The sequence below is a fragment of the Taudactylus pleione genome, unplaced genomic scaffold, assembly GCF_031769625.1.
Source record: "Taudactylus pleione unplaced genomic scaffold, aTauple2 ptg000306l, whole genome shotgun sequence".
In the NCBI taxonomy this organism is placed as follows: Eukaryota; Metazoa; Chordata; class Amphibia; order Anura; family Myobatrachidae; genus Taudactylus; species Taudactylus pleione.
The window spans coordinates 3,645,249-3,665,195 of record NW_028284707.1 but is presented as its reverse complement, the minus strand read 5'-3'; the positions used below and the strand labels follow the sequence as shown (position 1 = coordinate 3,665,195).

General features: G+C 43.9%; 1 protein-coding gene across 1 annotated transcript in view; it reads left to right on the top strand.

The window, feature by feature from the left end:
• The window catches only part of SLC25A13 (solute carrier family 25 member 13), a 124,107-nt gene that overhangs the window by 96,544 nt on the left and 7,616 nt on the right, over window positions 1-19,947 (top strand). The window contains exon 15 of the mRNA XM_088442243.1: window positions 7,246-7,384. Within this exon, the coding sequence (XP_088298369.1) occupies window positions 7,246-7,384 (139 nt within the window). The remainder of the gene's footprint in view (window positions 1-7,245; window positions 7,385-19,947) is intronic.

Sequence of the window (19,947 nt, the reverse complement as noted above, 5' to 3'; positions counted from 1 at the left end):
CAGTATGTTGACATGGTTAAAATGTCGGAATATTCAGAATGTCGACATATGGTTTAGTTTTGTTTTCCCCGTTTTTTTTTTTAACCTAACCCTAAATATCAAAAAAAGAATAACAATTTAGACATTCTGATGTCGACCGAACGTCCATGTCTGAATGTCGACTACCTGACCGGATTTCCGGTATTTGGTGCATCGTAGTTCACTAATGTCGCTGGTTCCTAGTGATTTCCTAGGCTGCGTTCTCACGTGGTATATATTGGTTAATATGACACTTCTACTTCAAGATGTCCAGCTGTAACTTTAGAGAACCGTGCGAGTTACCCTGTGTGCAATATGTGATATTATAGTCCTATACTGCACGGTTGTAGAAATATTTTATAGACCGAAGGACGCACTGACCGTATGTTTCATATTTGAGCATAGGATTTTCTGTACCCCATCACATTTCACCGCTGCAAATTCTATCTGTGTGATCATTAAGTCATGTCGTCATCTCCGCGTTCGTTAGGGCAGTTTGTATGTTATAGGAAATGATGCTGCCCCTACTGTAAGATAATGCGGATATAAGACCTTACCTCTTCTCTGGCCTGTGCTGTGTATGGCCGCGGAGCTTCTCGGTGACTTCTAATATCAATGCAAATAACAGCAGAGGATATACTATGCCATATAGACGGATGTGAGCGAGAATATCCCATACCGCTTGCACTTTATATAATCTTCCTTGGTTATTGTCACATAGTTTTGATTGTTGGTACGTTCTACCGTTATGTGATCCTGAAAATGTAGCAATTTAGGATTTGGAAATTTCTCACAATTTTAGAACCTTGTGACGAAAAAAAAAAAAAAAAAAGGACCCATTATTCCCCAGATATATTCCAAACCGGATCTTCACAAGAGACTGTGATATCCTTGTTGGACCGTCCAGGAAGACGACCGGGTTAGGATCCCGTAAAACGTCTTACTCTGTGATCCTTTGTTTAAAATAAATAAATGAACCACAACATGCGGAACCTTCGTACTGGCGCGGCATCAGTTGTCAGATTAAAAATATGGGTATATGAGCGCTGGTATGGATTAGAATTGGTGGACCGCACAAATAAAAATATATGAATGTAATGAATAATCAGTAATCAATAATAAAACAAAACAAACAAAAAAAAAAAAAATAATAATAATTAATAAAAAACAAAGATGAAAATAGAAAGAAAAAACAGCAAAGGAGAGAAAAGGCATAAACAGTATTATGGAATTAATATTTATTCTTATTTTGTTAGTTTCATATCATTGCTTATCTTTCTTTAACTTTTCTCAATCTACACCATTCTGGCATAAACCAAAATGGAGTCAGGCACAGAAAAAAGAACATGTGCTTGCCTCCAACCCTCCTGCAAATTCCGGGACCGGATATCCGGGTTTTAACTCTTTTTACTAATTAGTCACACTATAAATAAAGCCATACTAAGGCCCACCCCCTTCATCCTTGACAAAGGACCCGTGGAAGGTCCGAAACGCGTTGGAGATTGGAAGGAGTGCCCAGGAAAAGAACAACTGCCGCTACAAGCCCACTGAACATCCCCCGACGCCCTCTGTCATCAAGCGGCGCCAGCCCGGCGGGACATGTGATCGCGGCTCAGATGGGAATCTGCAGCTGAAGTCAGCAGTCAACGCCGCGCTAGTTAGGGTGAGTTAGGTGGCAATAGCACAGCGGACCCCTCGTGGGGTACATGCAGAACTGGCACACCCCCAACTAGTCTATAAAGACTATAAACATTAATTCCATAATACTGTTTATGCCTTTTCTCTCCTTTGCTGTTTTTTCTTTCTATTTTCATCTTTGTTTTTTATTAATTATTATTTTTTTTGTTTGTTTGTTTTTTTTGTTTTATTATTGATCACTGATTATTCATTACATTCATATATTTTTATTTGTGCGGTCCACCAATTCTAATCCATACCAGCGCTCATATACCCATATTTTTAATCTGACCACTATTTATTGAGCTGCGGAAATACAAGCGCAACACACCATTTTTATTTTTTACTTCTAGCGGCATCAGTTGTATTATTCAAGTTCCAGCTAAGTGAGATGTGTTATTGCTTATTACTGCTATTTGTAGTGGATGGTCCTCATGGGCTTTTGTCCCATGCTCCGACTTAGGAAGCAGTAATGGAGAACATTTTATATATATATATATAATATCTGTCATGCACTTATCCACCACAAATGCTTTTATATATTATTAGTAATAAACACATTAAAGTAAACCTAAGTAAAAAAAAGATGGGACCTGGGATGATCGTTCTAGATTTATGGCAGTGATCAGTGAGCAACTTCTGATTTAGTTCCTAGGTAAGCAGAGCATAAACCCTTTTGTTACTATACATCAGCATTTGCCCTGCATGCAATGCTCTGTGTGTGTCTGTATACCAACTTCTGTCTGTGGCTCCAGTTCCTCCCCATTAGATTAGGACATATGTCAGGAGTCGGTTACCCTGGTATAATTGGGACGGGCTCGCAGTTATATGCTGTATATGACCAGCTGGGCTCCTGTTTGCACACCTTCCTGGTACAACATGGGCTGGTGAGTGCATGAAGTGGGAGGGGGAAAGAAATTAGTGAATCGCTGCCTATTGTGTACAATCATTGACTCCAAATAACAATTACAGAAGCCAAATCCATTCTAGACCTGTAAGGTACATACAGGGGAAGAAGGAAAAAACATTAGAGGGGGTGGAGACATATACAGGTGCCAGAAGCATTAAATAACCCGAGCAGACAAGGTGCACCTCTGTCTTCTATAGTTGAAGGTTTCCCCCCTCCCTGTCTGGCATCCCCCCCCCCTACACGAGACAATGTTCATTCACTGCAGGAGACTGGTCTAAGCCTACGTCTCCCAGACCTGCTGGCTCCTTCTGCCCAACCCGACACAGAGGTGCCTTTGTGAGTGTAATTACTCTCCCCTTGTTGTAGAAATGGTTGTTTAGAACCTTACTTGCAGGTTGGGCTGGAATATGCAAGAATTAGCATGCCAAAGTAAGTACTGTAAACTCATGGGTCTAACGTTCATTCCTCCTTAACGTACAAGTGGGGACTCTCTAACTAGTTACCTAGATTATAATACTACTTTTTTGAATTCGCAATCAAGCTGTCGAGTATCAGGGGGTTAAAATATGCAGATTAGCACATCCCCGATTGTTTACACAACATCCTAATTGGCATTTAACCATGCGTTTGTCATTAATTTACACGATCTCGGTGCTTTCCAGGTAAAGACCGTATTCAGTCTCACACAATAGGTGTCAATGTGACTGATTGGTCTGTTTGCATTCTAAATTTTATTGGTCATTTAGGAATTTGGCTGCAAATGTCTTTTTTTGTTTTGTGTTAATAAACATACAAATTGTGCTAAGGCAAATACATGGCGTGGTCTTTAATGTGCACCGTCCAATCATTATCAGCGTCACAGAGAATACACCATCTGTGAAGGAATGAGCTCATGTTGTCTGTATGTACAGTACGTACACTGGAATACCTAGTGCGGAACACACAGCAATAGTGAGAATATTTTTTGTATGGTGCAGGTGCTTGCTGTTAGTCAGAAAATAGTCATTTTTAAGGATATATTTTTGTTAAAAGAAAAGTAAAAAAAATTTTTTATTTGAAGCGTGGTGTTTATGTATGTTTATATATAAATAATGTGTACTTTGTAGGGCGCTGCGGAGCACTTGTTGCGCCATATAAATAAAGGATAATAATAATAAAAAGAGAAATAAAATATATATATATATATATATATATATATACATACACACTTTTGTATTAAAATAAGTTTGGACATTTTGCACCAAAATTAGAATACATTTAGAATTAACACATTGATTACCAAACTGGGTGCCACAGGTTGGTGGTCCACGACCAAATCAAATTATTTATGGACCCTTTGATAGGCAAAACCAAAACTGGTGGCTGACAAACTGATGCACAGCTCTGTCCACATACCTGAGAGAAGCACAATTTGCTTAAGTAAAATAATGACTGCAGAATTTCTCAGTAAGAAACTTTTGGCCTAGGGGTGCCATGCAGAAAATGCTGGTACTCTGGCTCCGTAATTCGAGAAAGTTTGAGACCGGCTACATTACAAGTGCCTATGTGTAAATGAAATATTGTTTTAAACTTTAATCAACATTTAATTGGCACGTAGGCACTTGTAATATGAGCGTTCAAATATATAAGCGCCACTTTAGGATTTTATGCAGCATTCACATAAAGTAAACAAACAAACAAAAAAATCTCTATCGCTAGTTATTAAATCGATAGGCTCCAATCTTATCAGCAAGGCATAGGAAGTTAAGTATAAAACAAACACTAAAAAAAAAAACAAGAAAATATATGCAAATTTATTACGTTTTTTATATAGCGTTGCACTGTATTCGACAGGGGACAGATAATTCCAAGCCAGTTCTTAAATATGACCTTCAAAAAAAATGCATAAACTTTCTATGTCTACTTAAAGTATACATAATATGTAAAAATAAGTAAATTATAACTTTCAATGGATAACTACTTCTAAACTAAAAAAAAAAAAAACACTTAAATTGTGTGAGATAAGAGAAAAAATAAAGAGGTCCCGAACACCCACTCTACATTTCTTACTGATGGAACCGTGTTGTACAGACAGGTTTTATACAGCATTTATAAGCCTGTATCTTAATAATTTTCTTCTAACGAGACGATTAGTGGCTATTTCCTGAGAGTTGTTACAGTTTAAAATAAATGTTTTAGTATTTGGCCAATCTCCTTAAACTCTTCCTAATTGTTCTGAGCTTGTTGCTTGAAATGAACCTGAAGGTAAATGAGCAGAGTATTTCCATAGTGAGGACCCTGCAGTAATATGTGAGGATTCTAAGGACCAGTCCTTGGGTTTATCTAGTTGTTTGTCGGTCACAAACTGTGGCTATGAATGTGCAGGTTTCTATCTCCAATTTAGCATGGCAATCTCCATATTATGTGCAAACGAACGGTGGTGGCATGGCTTCAAAGTACTTAAGTATAGCTCAAATAAGTCTGTGTATAGAGAGAGAGAGAGGAAAAAAAAACAATTATATAAAACAGCAGTGTAATAAGAATGGTGCACGGTCCATAAGCAAAACACCTCATCCCTCACAGACAAAGTGTACAACCAGCACCTTTTAAGCGGGTAAAATAAGTATTGAACGCCAACATTTTTCTAAATGTATTTATGGAGCTATTGTAATGACATTTTCCCCCATGCACGCCACACATGCAAATAAATCAAACCATAGATGTCCATAAATTAAGCTATTTGTAATAATGTGAAGTGACACAAGGAAAAAGTATTTAACACACGAAATAAGGGAGGTGCAAAGAGTCATGGAAAGCCAAGACACCAGCTGAAATCTATCAGTAATTAGAAAGCAATCCTGCCCTTTGTCAGTGCAAATTAATATAAGCTGGTTCAGTCCCAATTGATGTCCTGTTAAAAGGTGTCTCATTTACCAAGGTGTCATGCAAGAAACATCTCATGATGGGTAAAAGCAAAGAGCTCTCTCAAGACCTTTGCAACCTTATTGTTGCCAAACATACTGATGACATTGGTTACAGAGGATTTCTAAACTTCTGAATGTTCCAGTGAGCACTGTTGGGGCCATAATCCGGAAGTGGAAAGAACATCATTTCACATAAATCGGCTACGCCCAGGTTCTCCTAGCAAGATTTCTGACAGCAGAGTGAAAAGAATTATCAGAAGAGTTGTCCAAGAGCCAAGGACCACTTGTGGAGAGCTTCAGAAAGACCTGGAATTAGCATGTACAATTGTTTCAAAGAAAACAAGTAATGCACTCAACCGTCATAGCCTGTATGCACGCTCACCACGCAAGACTCCATTGCTGAAGAAAAAGCATGTTGAAGCTCATTTAAAGTTTGCTGCACAACATTTGGACAAGCCTGTGAAATACTGGGAGAATATAGTCTGGTCAGATGAGACCAAAATGTAACTCTTTGGATGCCAGAATACACACCATGTTTGGAGGAGAAATGGCACTGCACATCACCCCAAAAACACCATACCAACAGTGAAGTTTGGAGGTGGGAACATCATGGTGTGGGGCTGTTTTTCAGCATACGGTACTGGCATACTTCATATGGTTGAAGGAAGGATGAATGGAAAAATGTACCCAGATGTTTTTGATAAAAATCTGCTGCCAGCTACCAGGATGCCTAAGATGAAACGAGGGTGGAAATTTCAGCAAGACAATGACCCCAAACACACAGGCAAAGACACTCTCAATTGACTTCAGAGAAAGAAAATAAAGCTGATAGAATGGTCTTGAATCCAATTGAAAATCTATGGAAATAACTAAAGATCAGAGATCATAGAAGAGGCCATGGAACATTCAAGGTTTGAAGACTGTTTGTGTGGAAGAATGGGCCAAAATCACACCTGAGCAATGCATGCGACCTAGTTTCTCCATACAGGAGGCGTCTTGAACCTGTCATTACCAACAAAGGCTTTTGTACGAAGTATTAAATAAAGTTAAATAAATTTCAGTATGCATGTCCAATACTTCTTCCCTGTGTCATTACACATAATTTATGGACATCTATGGTTTGATTTCTTTGCATGTGTGGATTGCATGGGTTGTTGCTGACATTCTGTGAAAATGTTATCACAATAGCATATATATATATATATATATATATATATATATAAAATTTTAATATACACGAGACATTGTCAAATTTACGCCAAACTTTCCAAAGGTGGGAATGCAAAAAGTTCTTATTTTGTCCTATTTCACAATGAGGCAGGCCGTGTGCCAGGAACAGCCGATGGTCATCATATGTATATATTTTTTCATTAGTAAATAAGGGTTAGAAAACCCACGTCCATCAAAAAACATGTCACAATGTTTACCCAGTTCTCCTGCGTTTCTTCTAGAGCATAATGACCTTTTAGATGATCTATGTTCACCCATTAATTGACTTGCAACTTCCTGATTGTAGGTGGATTATCACTATGGATCAAGCAAGGGCAGCCTGGCATCCCTGGTGATAATCCCTGCAGAATGCCAGTGCATGGTGGACTGCCGGGGCTTTAGAAGCGTCTCGCCAGCCTGCGGTGGCATATGCTGGTACAGAGCTGATCTTTGTGATCACTATAGGGTTCGTTTGCAGAATTGGTCGCTGACTATACTGAGTTGTCTTAATGGATCTCTTCCATACAGGGAGCCAAGGCATGCTTTCTCCGTGACATCCCCTTCTCTGCCATTTACTTCCCCTGTTACGCCCACATGAAGAGGTCGTTTGCTGGGGAAGATGGTAGAGTGAGCCCCGGTTATCTCCTCTTGGCCGGTGCCATCGCCGGTAAGTAACGTGGCTGTATAGCTGCTCAATGCCTTTCCTGCACTGTGCTAATAGTTATGTAGTCTGAAATGAGTAGGCCTGACCGCCCTGTGTGTTAGCTGCTGTTCGATCAATTTAACCTTTACAAAGAAGTTTTTTGCCGTTCTGGGAAAGATACAGTCCCCTAACTCTGTTAGACTGTGTGATGGGAAAAGGTTAAAAAACTAATGCAAGCTATATTGTAGTAACGGGATATCTGTGAGGTTTACTAGGAATTCATAAGTCCTCTAAGTATGGAGCTCCAAGGACCTAAAGTATAAATGCAATTTTGTATGAGAGGCCTACAGATGGGATGTAGTTATGTCTCAATCCCGATAAGGGAGTTAAGATAGGCGTCGAAATACCAACGCCTATCTTAATCCCGATGTCGGAATCAAGGAGGATGCGTGCCTGAAGGAATGTAAGCTGGGGCGCCCTCTTAGTGTTAGCCGCGCGGGGTGTTAGGTTTGGGTAAGGTAACGGGGTCAGAGTCTGTTTTTTTTTTTTTTTGCGGGGAGGGGGGGGGGTTAGTTGGGTCGGGCACCACTGGCGGAGGGTTAGGTTTAGGCACATAGGGGGGAGACTTAGGTTTAGGAACTAACGAGGAGGGTTAGGGCGCGGAGTTGGGGAGGGTAAGGCTACAAGAAGGAAGGGTTAGGGGGAGATGGGGGAGGGTAAGTATACTTGGATACCAACCATCGGGATGCCGCTGTCGGCCTTCTGACAGAAGGCATCCCTACAGCCGGCTTTACATACCCATTCCCTGCAGATAATATTTAGAAATGTATACGTAAATGTTTTGGGTATTTGTCAGAAATGAAGATATTTGCCATTCATTGGTGGTTGTGGTGGAAGACACTTTTCCTATATTCCTAAGCTCATATCTGCCCTCACCCCATCCTCTCCCATTCACATCTCTGACCTTATCTCCCTGGCCACTTCGCTAATGACTGCCGCCTCTCCTGCCAACTGATTGCTTCCTTCCACTTCCGCTTCCAAGATTTTGCCTGTGCTGCTCCTCTACCTCCGGAATTCTCTCCCTCCCCCTATCGGAGTCTCCACCTCTCTACCAAACTTCAAAGGGCTCTCAAGACCCCACTTCTTCATCAAAGCCATTCAACTGTCATCCTAACCTGCTGCTCCATGCTCCTTCCCCACTGTCCCCCATCTGTGTCACCCCTGTCTGTCTGCCCCTTCTATTTAGAAGGTAAGCTCTCACGAGCAGGGCCCTCCTCCCTCATGTGCTTTTCCTTTCCTTACATATACGATCATCTACTCCATATTCCGTACTACATCAGCTAGCCCTTTGGTTCTGCTGCTCATTTGCGTATTAGGACCACTAATGTTTATAAACCATGTCCTTGTCCTGCAATGTTCTGTACTGTAAGTCACAGTTTTCTTGCTCATTTTGTTAATGTACTGCGAAACCCTTATGACGCCATCTAAATAAAGGATAATCATTATCTGCAATTGTTATTGGCTATTTAATGTGACTGTTAAGTTGTAGGCCTGTTTTAAATCTATTCTTTAAAAAGTGTAATTTCGACTACATAGGTCACTACCCAGTGAGCTCATAGTGACTTACATAATAGGGAGTTTGCACAGTGAGGTCATCAGATAGTGGTAGCGCAGAATTTACGTTTCATAATAGCTTTTGGAACTGAATTGGTCTCTTAACACTCGCCCCAAGTTATCGGGAAATGTGATGCAGAACAATATGATCTATGCGTGTACCTAACTCAATGAAATGGCCAGTTACTGTTCTGTGCAGTTCCCACATATTAATAAGCAATACATACAGGTCTGTTTAATAAGAAAATAATGTCTACATGATTTCTCTATCAGCGTGTTACTGTATGCAGGCTGTGTAGTGCCAGTGTACTTATTCTCTAATCACTAGGTTACACACAGCACACGGGGATGGCAGCGTGTTTAGGCTCCAGCGAATCCCCCCGCCACCATTGTCTGTCATTTTACAAGCAATGTACAATTGTCATTTATCACGTATACAGCAGATGGGTGGTCCGGCAGCATTCTTTGCATATTTTGATAGATTTTACTGAAGCAGCACAAAATATGCTTTGGAGTCTACATGTTCCCCTTATCCAGATCCTGGCAGTGATAATTCAGGGATGGGGATGAGGGTTTCATCATAACACAGGTATACGTTGTAGGAGGACATAACGCTGTGGCTATGAGGTTCCTGACTCTCTGTTCTGCATACACTTCTCAGCATTAATCACTATGGTGCGTTGTATAGTGGGGGCTTCGGCCCATGTGGCTGCCAGGCTGTTACGTCATGCTCTGTGTAGTAGAGAATTCCACCGCTGGGCACTTCCAATCTTGTACGGAAACGGCACTTAGAACAGGTGACGACATACTCAGATGATGCATGTTAATACTGGGCGTCATCTGTTTGATTCCAGCCGAGGCCCTATCATGGGGTTGGGTATGACATACCGGCATTCGGGATGCCAGCTGTCCATATACCAACAGTAGCATCCCGATGCTCAGTATCCCGACAGGGGTACGTCACTATGCTAACCCTCCTCCCTTATCCCTCTAACCCTAACCCCCATTTCTTGCACCCTAACCCTGCCTTCTTGCACCCGGCTGGCTCGCAATGATTTGCGCATCTCCTTATGCGTTCTGTGCACGCAGTGTGGGGGGAAATTACGGCCGGCTAAGTCTCACCTTTGCATCAGTCCCTTAGTCACCAGCATGACCAGACAGCCACAGGTTTCTGGGGACTTGTCTGAAGGAATCAATGGGGACTTTGCCATTCAGTGAGAGTATAACACTGGTTGCTTTTGAGTAGTCCGTAAATCATACAGAAGGCTTCTGAAATATATGGCGAATGGTCTAATCCAATGTGCCAGTCTGCAAATGTCACCGTCAGGGATGACCGTACGATGGCGTGATATATCGTTACATGCTACATGTGATTTATGCTCGTCATTCATTGAAATGTCCCATTGGAAGTGGAACGATTCATTCCAATGTAACGATTCACCGAACGACTTATCCGAGCATACACACTACACGATGTGTGTGATATATTGTTCCGGTCCGCGGCCGGGACGATATATCATTTATCGTACGGTGTGTACCCAGCTGTAGCCTGCTAATAGCTTACTAGGTACTTAGGAGGGGATGTAGTTGCGGACGCAGGTCACAATTCCTACCGCAGAATGCTGGCTAGGCATTCATGAAAGGCGTTGAGATTCCGACACCTGTCATAATACCGACATCGGAAACCCTGACCCCCGCCATCCCGATCGTCGCGGCCGGGGTAAGTATTCAATTAGCCCGGGGATGGGGGGGGTTAGGTTTAGGGCACCCCGGCAGGACTTAGGGTTAGGCACCCCAAACCCCCCCCCCCCCCAGGAAAGGTTAGGGTTAGGTTAGGGGAAGGGGGGGGTTAGGTTTAGGCACTAGGGGGGAGGTTAGGGTTAGGCATTCCCCCAGGAGGGTTAAGTTTAGGCACTAACGGGGGAGGTTAGGCACCCCTCAGGGAGGGTTAGGGGGGGAGGGGAGGGCTAGGGTTACTTACCTCCGCTGTTGGGATTTCGTCCTGCCGAGCTAGCCTTGTCGAGATTTGAGCATAACAATCCCATTCCTTTAGGAGTAGTATTTCGGTGCAGGCTAATTAGCAAAGTCTGTGGCATGATAAGCGGGGCTGTTTGTCGCAGTTTGAGGATAGGTGTATGTGGGCACATCTGTATGAACTAACACAATGTATGTAAAATATATACGATATAATTAAAGCATATATGGCCTCGTTCAGAGATGTATGTAAACCCGATGGTTTGCGTACATCTCACACGTTAGAAGGTCGGTGCATGCTCAGGATCGCCTTTGCCGGTCTTGTGCTGCGAGTTCCCCAAAGCCACAGTCCGATTTGACAGGCGGGGAGTGGGAGGAGCAAGCCGGCGTGTCGGGGTAGCAATCAGATCCGCCATGCTGTCAGGAGGAGTCTTTTCCCGTCAGACGCCTCCTGCTGCATTAGCGTATTGTCACATCGCTGCTGCGTTCATCTCTGAATCAGACCCATAATGTTGCACAAAAGCATCTACAGTATCGCACAGTTCACAATGTGTCCTCTCGCTTTACAAGTCCATTGTCTTCTGTTAGAGCACTGAAGCTGCTCTCAGTCTGCTGGGTAGTCCCGTCCTCAGCGGAGGGGGGGGGGTGAAAGTGTCATAGGTCACTTTTACGTATGGACAATTGCAGGGTAAAAGCATGAAGAGGTCCATCTCCATCGCCTCTCAGGGTGATAATGGTTAGTCAGACCCCAGACCAGAAATCCTCCACTGTGTTTCACTACCCAGAAGTCTCAAAGTCTGAAAGTGTTTCTCCAAGTCCCGACTTCACCGACCCATCCTGGGCATTGGCAGTGGGATTCCATTCTTTTAGTACATAGGCGAGGCTCATTAATATTATGACACTCCCACTCGGACCCTTTTAAATTCCTAAAAGCTGGATGAACGTATAATTCGTAATATAAAACAGAACCGCATGGTCACAATGGAATCTTCAGAACGCAAAACGCTGAATAATTTGTTTGCAACGTTTACGTTGGGGCTGATGCTGTGGAGCGTGCAGGTCAGTTTTGTTAATGGATCTTGCACACACCCAGCAGCCGCTCTCACGCACGTACTGGCGACTCAAGTGTCATACTTGGCACAGTCATATGCTGAATTGTGGGTATGCAGGGATCCATCTGTTTTCAGACCGATCTCTTGCACCAAATAGTGTTAATTCTAGGGTGGGCAGGGCGGCTCTCACTGAGGAGCACGACGCACATGTGCCTGCGTAAAGGGGGCATGGTCACTAGAAAAGGGGGTGTCTTTGAGACGTGCCCCCGTTTCAGCACTGTAGGGTGCGTGCCCAGCACTTATGGAGATACCGGGTTACCCCCAAGCTCTCCCCGCATTGTGAGTAGCTGCATCTATTCACTCGCCGGTGATTGTGGCCCGTGGGTGGGAACGTCTCTTTCATCAGGGTGCCACCGTAAGGGCAGGGCGCATTTCAGCGATTTTCAAATCTGGCAGGGCATGGCGCCACGCTGATACAACCTAGCGGGAACATTAATCAAGGATAAGTCTTGTGCAAGTGCTCACTGATAGTGATGTTGGATAAGACATGGTGTATGGATAATGGGCGGTATGGTTGCATATGGGTATAAATCCGCATTAATTATGGTGGAATTGCATGTAACGCTCATTCGGTCCCATTCCTTCTGGTCACTGAGTGCATTGCAATAGCGCGTCTGAACACACACGGAATTTGGGCACAACTGATGAAACCACATCATGACCTAAGAGCTGAAAGAAGCTCGTGGGGGCATTGAATCTTGCAGCCACTAGGGCATTTGGCATCTTTTGCCCCATGATTATTGATATTGAATACACTTGGTCCTGCAGGAGCCGCTTGTTGTGCTGGAGCAAGTCTTTGCTTGTCACGTTGGACTTGGATTGATTCGGCGATGGGTGAAGGCAGTCACGAGCTGACTAAATGATTATCTCCGGAACCGCTTTTCTCTGGATCACTTGATCATCGGTCCTATACATTGGGAGTTACCCCAACAACAGCCCTTCTGAGCACCGTGGAGTCCTCAGGCGTAATATTGCCACAGACCTGGAGGTCTGACATCGGAGGATCACAGGTCATCATTACCTGTGTATAATGGTGCGGTGAGAACGGCTTGTCTTGGACAGACTGTTTCAAATAAGCTGGTGGTTCCTATTGGGGACTTTCTATTACATTCAGTCATTCTAAATAGAAATTGAGTGTTTTTATTTCTGCACAAAAATGTACTAGTCTATATGGACATTTAATAGCAGGAGGAATTGTGTATGGTACACGTTTTATTGTATTGCTGTTTTACGAAGCATATCTTCTATAAAGACTGATTTTTATTATATTTATTTGGCGACTTGATCTTATTTGTGCCATGTCCAGTAATTGTTGATAGATTTTTATTAGCACATCAGTGTTTTCAGGTAATGACTACAATTGGTAGAGTAGTCTCTTTTTGGGCTTACACAGGCCCATTGGTGTATATGCGGCTGTTTTTTATACTAATACTTACCTCATAGGAATTAGTATGAAATACTGGTGCACGGGATGCCGGCTGTCAGTACACTGACAGCGGCATCCCGATGGTTCAAATCCCGACAGGGGAATGGTAAGTAATGTTCTCCTGTTCTATTTACACCCTAACCCTCCTTTCCTGTACCATAATACTAGCCCTCCTTACCCCGCTCCCTAACCCTCTCGGTAAGTGCCTAAACCTAACTTTCCTCCCTTAGTACCTAACCCACCCCCCGGTGGTGCCTGAACTTAACCCCCCCTGCCTGGAGCCTAACCCTAACCTCCCCCCTGCCCAGAGCCTAACCCTAACCTCCCCCCTGCCCGACGCCTAACCTCCCTGCCCAGAGCCTAACCATAACCTCCTCCCTGCCCGGCGCCTAACCCTAACCTCCCCCCCTGCCAGAGCCTAACCCTAACCTCTCCCCTGTCCGGAACCCAACCCTAACCTCTCCCCTGCCCGGAGCCTAACCCTAACCACCCCCCTGCCAGCACCTAACCCTAACCACCCCCTTGCCCAGAGCCTAAACCTAACCTCCTCCCTGCCCGGCGCCTAACCCTAACCTCCCCCCCTGCCGGCACCTAACCCTAACCACCCCCTTGCCCGGAGCCTAACCCTAACCACCCCCTTGCCCGGAGCCTAACCCTAACCACCCCCTTGCCCGGAGCCTAACCCTAACCTCCCCCCTGCCTGGAGCCTATCCCTAACGCCCCCGGGGCTCCTAAAATAAGTCATCTTTCCCCTGTCCCCCCCCGCAGCTGATACTCACCTTTCTGCTGTGTTGTTATGATTGGGATCCCGAAGTCGGCATCCCGAGTCATGTCGGGATTTCGGCGCTGGTGTTGTCTCGGTGTTCGGGATTCCGATGCCAGGGTTCCGGCAGACTGCATCCCTCTTGTCGGGATCCTCACCGCATCACGCCTCATATTAGCGCCCAGCTGAAGTTTCTCGTTTTTGTATATCTTTCGCCCCATGCCTCTTGCCATTCGTTACCGATGAGTCTTGCTAGTTACCCCGGTTAAGAAATTGTACATGGGTAAAGATCCAGTGTAGGGAATTGTCCTGCAATAGAATTTGTATTTCATAGGGCAATTGTACGATAACACGTATAATAATACGTACATTGTCCAGCTTATTCCATCAGATACAAATGTCTTTTTCCAACCTGTTTCATTGGAACAAAACAAGCCTTGAACATGGGAGCCTGTGTGCCGCTGTGAAATGCAAGCATACATATACAAGCCAAACAATCTCTGGAGTTTCAGTCGTTCCCTTTCAAGCTACTGATGTGATTGCAGACCGAGATAATTCCCTTTTGAAGTTCAGTCACACAGGCGGCTTTTATACTTCTCGTTTATGTCGGGCTACCAATCTACAAGGCTGCGAATCTACGTTCGGGCAGCGCGATCGCTGAACACATCTGTACATATCAGACAATACGTTCAAATTCTGCAGGAGAGGAAAAAAAAAAAAAAAGTCTTTTCCTTCTGGACAATTACTGTAATGTTATCTGCGCCCCTGAAATGTCAGCCTACCTGACGTAAGATTGTCATCTGTTCTTCAGCGCTTTGAAAATCCAAGCATTTGCAGCACGGGCCATTAAGGAGATCCGGTCCGGACAGGAGCTGAGTAAAGCTGAAATATGAAGCTGTAAAATGCAGGTTTATTTATTTTAACTGGCGATATGTATAGACCTGTACGTGGTTAAAGGGGAACGCACCAATCAGAAATGTTCCAATGCAGCCATTTGTTTCGCTCAATAGATATCTTACCAGCTGCAGTGTCCTGTGCCAACTAATGTCACTAAATATTTCCCTATTGGTGGGTGGATGAGACTTGAATTAGACAGCCCTAATCAATTTTTATAGGGATCTATTAGGAACAGCCCAGTATTGTACACACACATCCATCTTACACTATACCTATTAGCATTTACTATACGGATATTTTTAAGGGTCTCCTGGTCCCATCTGGTTTAAAAAACAAACAACATAATAGCAATTAAGATAACAATATTTGTGGATGAATTAATTACGGTAGCTGGATCCCCCTTTGCCAACCTCACGCACTGTTTGGGAATTATTCCTGGGCTGTGTCCTGGAGCAGAGTTTGGTTTGAAAGTTGTGATACTTCCAGGGCTTTGTTGTTGGCGTGTAAACATTAAAATGTCCATACGCTGAGTGATCTGGATGGTATGGACACTTCTGAATTAATAGCATTCAGTGTATGTTACACCCATCAGCCGTAACATTAAAACCACGTGCCTAATATTGTGTAGATCCCCATTGTGCCGCCAAAACGGCTCTGACTCATCGAGGCATGGACTTCACAAGACCTCTGATGGTGATCCTTCAAGCAGTTCCTGTAAGTTGTGGGTGGGGGTCTCCATGGCTCGGACTTGTTTTTCCTGCACGTCCCCCAGAGGCTCGATCAGATTGAGATCTGGGGAATTTGGAGGCCAAGTCAATACCTTGAACTCTTTGTCATGTTCCTCAAACCATTCCTGCAGTGTGGCAGGGTGCATTATCCTGCTGACAGAGACCACTACCATTGGGGAATACCATTGCCATGAAAGGGGGTGGACTTGGTCTGCAACAATGGTTAGGTACATAGTATGTGCCAAGAAGTAACATCGACATGAATGAAAGGACCCAGGGTTTTCCAACTGAACATTGCCCAGAGCATCACACCGCCTCTGCCAGCTGGTCTTTATTCCCATTGTGCATCCTGGTGCCATCTCTTCCCCAGGCCAACGACGCACACGCGCCCGGCCGTACACATGATGTAAAAGAAAATTTGATCCATCAGACCAGGCCACCTTCTTCCATTGCTCCATGGTCCAGTTCTGGTGCTAACGTGCCCATTATAGGTGCTTTGTGCAGTGACTGAGGTCAGCATGGGCACTCTGGACGGTCTGCGGCTACACACCCCCATACGCAGCAAGCTGCGATGCTCTGTGTGTCTGACACCTTTCTATCATAGCCAACATTAACTTTCTCTGTCATTTGTGCTACAGTAGCTCTTCTGTGGGATAGGACCAGACGGGCTAGCCTTCACCCCCCGCACACATCACTGAGCCTTGGGGCACCCATGACCCTGTTGCTGGTTCACCATTTGTCCTTCCTTGGACCACTTTTGGAAAGTACTAAACACTGCATACTGGGAACACCCCACAAGAGCTGCTGTTTTGGAGATTCTCTAACCCAGTGGTCAAACCAACACAATTTGGCCCTTTGTTAGTGTCGCTGAGATCCTTTCGCTTGCCCAATTTTTTTTCTGCTTCCAACACATCCAGCACATGCACATCATGCAGCGTATATGGAGGCACGGCTATTCTTATTGCATCGCTCAGTTTGTTGTCCGTTTGTCAGAGCGCGCACTACGTAGTCTGGGATATGGTTGGCATAAGACTTAGTGATGCCAGCGCTGAGATGCTTCGGCCCTCCATTGTTTCTGGCTGCATGTGACAACATCCAAGACGCATCAGGAGATCAGATTTTATTATCTAAGGGACTGTGGGCTGCTCCCAGGCCTGTTTGAATTGAGTAGTTACCCATGAAAGACCGTACACCTTATGGTACATATGTGCTCATGTGTACACTATATGGGGCTATTATAGTATCTCACTGATAAAACATCAAGCCCTATTAGATCCTGCTTGTTCTTTGGCAATGTTTGTTTCAGCACCTGAGTATAATTCTCAATTGGCAGCAATATAAGGGATGAGTCTGGCGATGCGGCTCCCTAGGGCCCGCACAAGCGTTGAAAGCCCATGTACTTCTACACTGCCCTGCACTAGTGTGGTAAGTAAGCACTTAAGTCTGAGCCTCATTCCCCAGCGATCCTGATCAACAGTAAATGTTTGGGACGGAGTCAGCATAACCAGCAAAGAGGTGCTGCAGCAAGTTACATATTGCCACAGGATGCTGGTAGGAGTAGACCCTGACAACTAGTTGCAGACTTAAAGCAGCTCGGTGAACCTTGGTTACATAGACTGCCCAATCCAACCAATTGCCTTTTGGGTACATGGTTACTGTTTGGTGGTTCAGTAATTGCCGTCATTTTTCTCACACGTTGTGTACATTTAATGGACTGATGGTGGTCAGGCCCCCACCAAGCACCTAATGTATCTTTCAGATAAAGGCAACAAGTCTATGCCTGAACCAAGATTTAAGAATGATCATTTCACTAGGAATGTCTTGGAAGCATGAGACACTTTCTCAGCAACTTCACTAATCCCTACTACCCGATAGGCTGGGTATAACATGTCTTCTATCCCTCTCTCCAGGTATACAATATTTCTGAAGTGCTAGTACAATACAGTGTACATTTTCCTTTTATAATATTAGCAGGACCCCGTCTGTAGCATGTAGTAGTTTCACGGGTCAGACATACTTTGACTCTCTCTTGGAAGTTTATTTTGGGCCGTAGTAAAATATTCCATGTGGAGACTGACAGGATAATTGTGTGTACGTAACGTTTTCATTTAACCACATTTTATAATATCCACTCTACTTCTCTCTCTGGTTCAGTATATGTACAGTATACTGTCTCCTGCCTGCGGCTCTTTATTGCCGCGTCATCGAGATGGGTCAAGCACAAGAAACCACAGCGCACTGGCGTGGCCAAAGCTCTCGTGGGCTTAGACTAAACAAAGGAAAGATTTGAACGTGTGGGAGGTAAATGTAAAAATTTGCAGCATAGTTACCTCAGTGCTACAGACAAGAATAGCGCTAAATATATCAGTCTGTTGCCCTCTTCTAGTTATTTTGTACCAATTCGTTATAATTCGTCCAAGTATCTTAAGGGATTTCCCACCTTCATCTATTTTTTAGATTGGTTTGTGTGCGCAGGGCCAGCAACAAAAATGTTGGGGCGCAGTCACGGATGTCTTTGGCGCCCTCTTTCTCGACCCTCCCCACCCATACCTCCCCGGTACATATATGGTGTGCCAATACATGGTACTAGTATTATTTATCATTTTTTTTCGTGTGATGTAGGATTATCATTTATGTAATGAATTTACTTGCTCGCCCAACAACAGCAGGGTACGTGAAAAACGCTTGTTCCTCGGGGGCATCAGGGGAGAATCGTTATAAGTCATTGTGTCCAATGTTGCTTATCATCGCCAATTCTCGCACATACGCACTCTTTTCATTTCCGGGGTAACTAGGGGCGTTTACTGAATTTTCACTAAGAACAGAGGGCATGTAAAAACCGATACATTCAAGTTATCTGAAGGTGGAACATCCCTTTATTAATAATTAATAATACACTTGGAGCAAAGTTATTAAAAGTGAAATATTCATTAAAATCTAGAGCGTGGCTTCAATGTCTCTGCCTGAGAGTGTTCTCTATGACGAGAGTGGAGACAGTAAGATTTAGATGCCAACAGGCCTTTTTTTTTTTTTTTTTTTAACAAAATTCAGTGACCTTATATACGCAGGCGTATAAACACGGACACACTCACTCCTGTCTCCTGCTGGTTTTTATCTCGGCCGTGCGACTAAATAAAGGAGATGATAAAATAAAAACAGATCTGGCTTGTTGGCCCTTTCTAGATTCTTGGCGCTGAAACACTTCAGATTGCAAATCTACAGAAAAAGTCCCAATTAACACGCAAATATTTGACGTCTGCAGTTATTGCTCTTTTTTTTTTTTTTTAAACAGACAAAAGTTTTGTCCAACACTAGATCGGTATCGAAAAGTTTCAGGCGACAAAGGTTTTTTTAAAAGAATAAAATAGGTGTCCTAGCGACGCCTGTGAATAATTTTATTTAAAAATACATTAAATTGAAAAATCTATTTATTTTTAAATTGTATAAGAACTCATTACATGCTCCTGAGGCCTCTTCGTCCACGGATCTTGCGGTTTGCCATAAGGCTCGCACGATGTTGCAGCTTGCTTACCCTCCCTGCACCACTTTATAAAACTTTAATAATCTTTATGAGATGGCTTAATAATTCCCCTACTTGTTCTCCAGTGTTTCCCCTCATTCTCACTGCTGGTGTGTTCTGTATATGTATGCTAATTCCCAAACGCTCATCCACATGTTATTTATTTCCAGCTCGTACACTGGATGTGACCCTGCATCCATTGATAGTTTGCCATGGTATATTGAAATCATCACCCAGGCCTCTGAGTGAGCAGGCTGCAGAGCCGAATGCACTGGTAGAGATGAAAGTTTTCCCCCCCCTGAAACCCTAGCCCTGTTTGGTTTGCTGATTTTGCAGAGGAACGTCTCTTTGCAGGGACGCAGAGCCCTTTATATCGGGTTATTTGAGGTGGTGGCAGGCAGCTCTACTTGCGCGCGCCTGTGGGTAAGTGGTGGTGAGTTTGAAGACTCTGCTGTTCAGCTCGCTGTGTGTTCCTTGCCAGTAGCCACAAAGAGGCGTGAAAAGGACCCTGGCAGAGGAGCTTTCACCTCCAGAAATCTGAATCCAATCATCA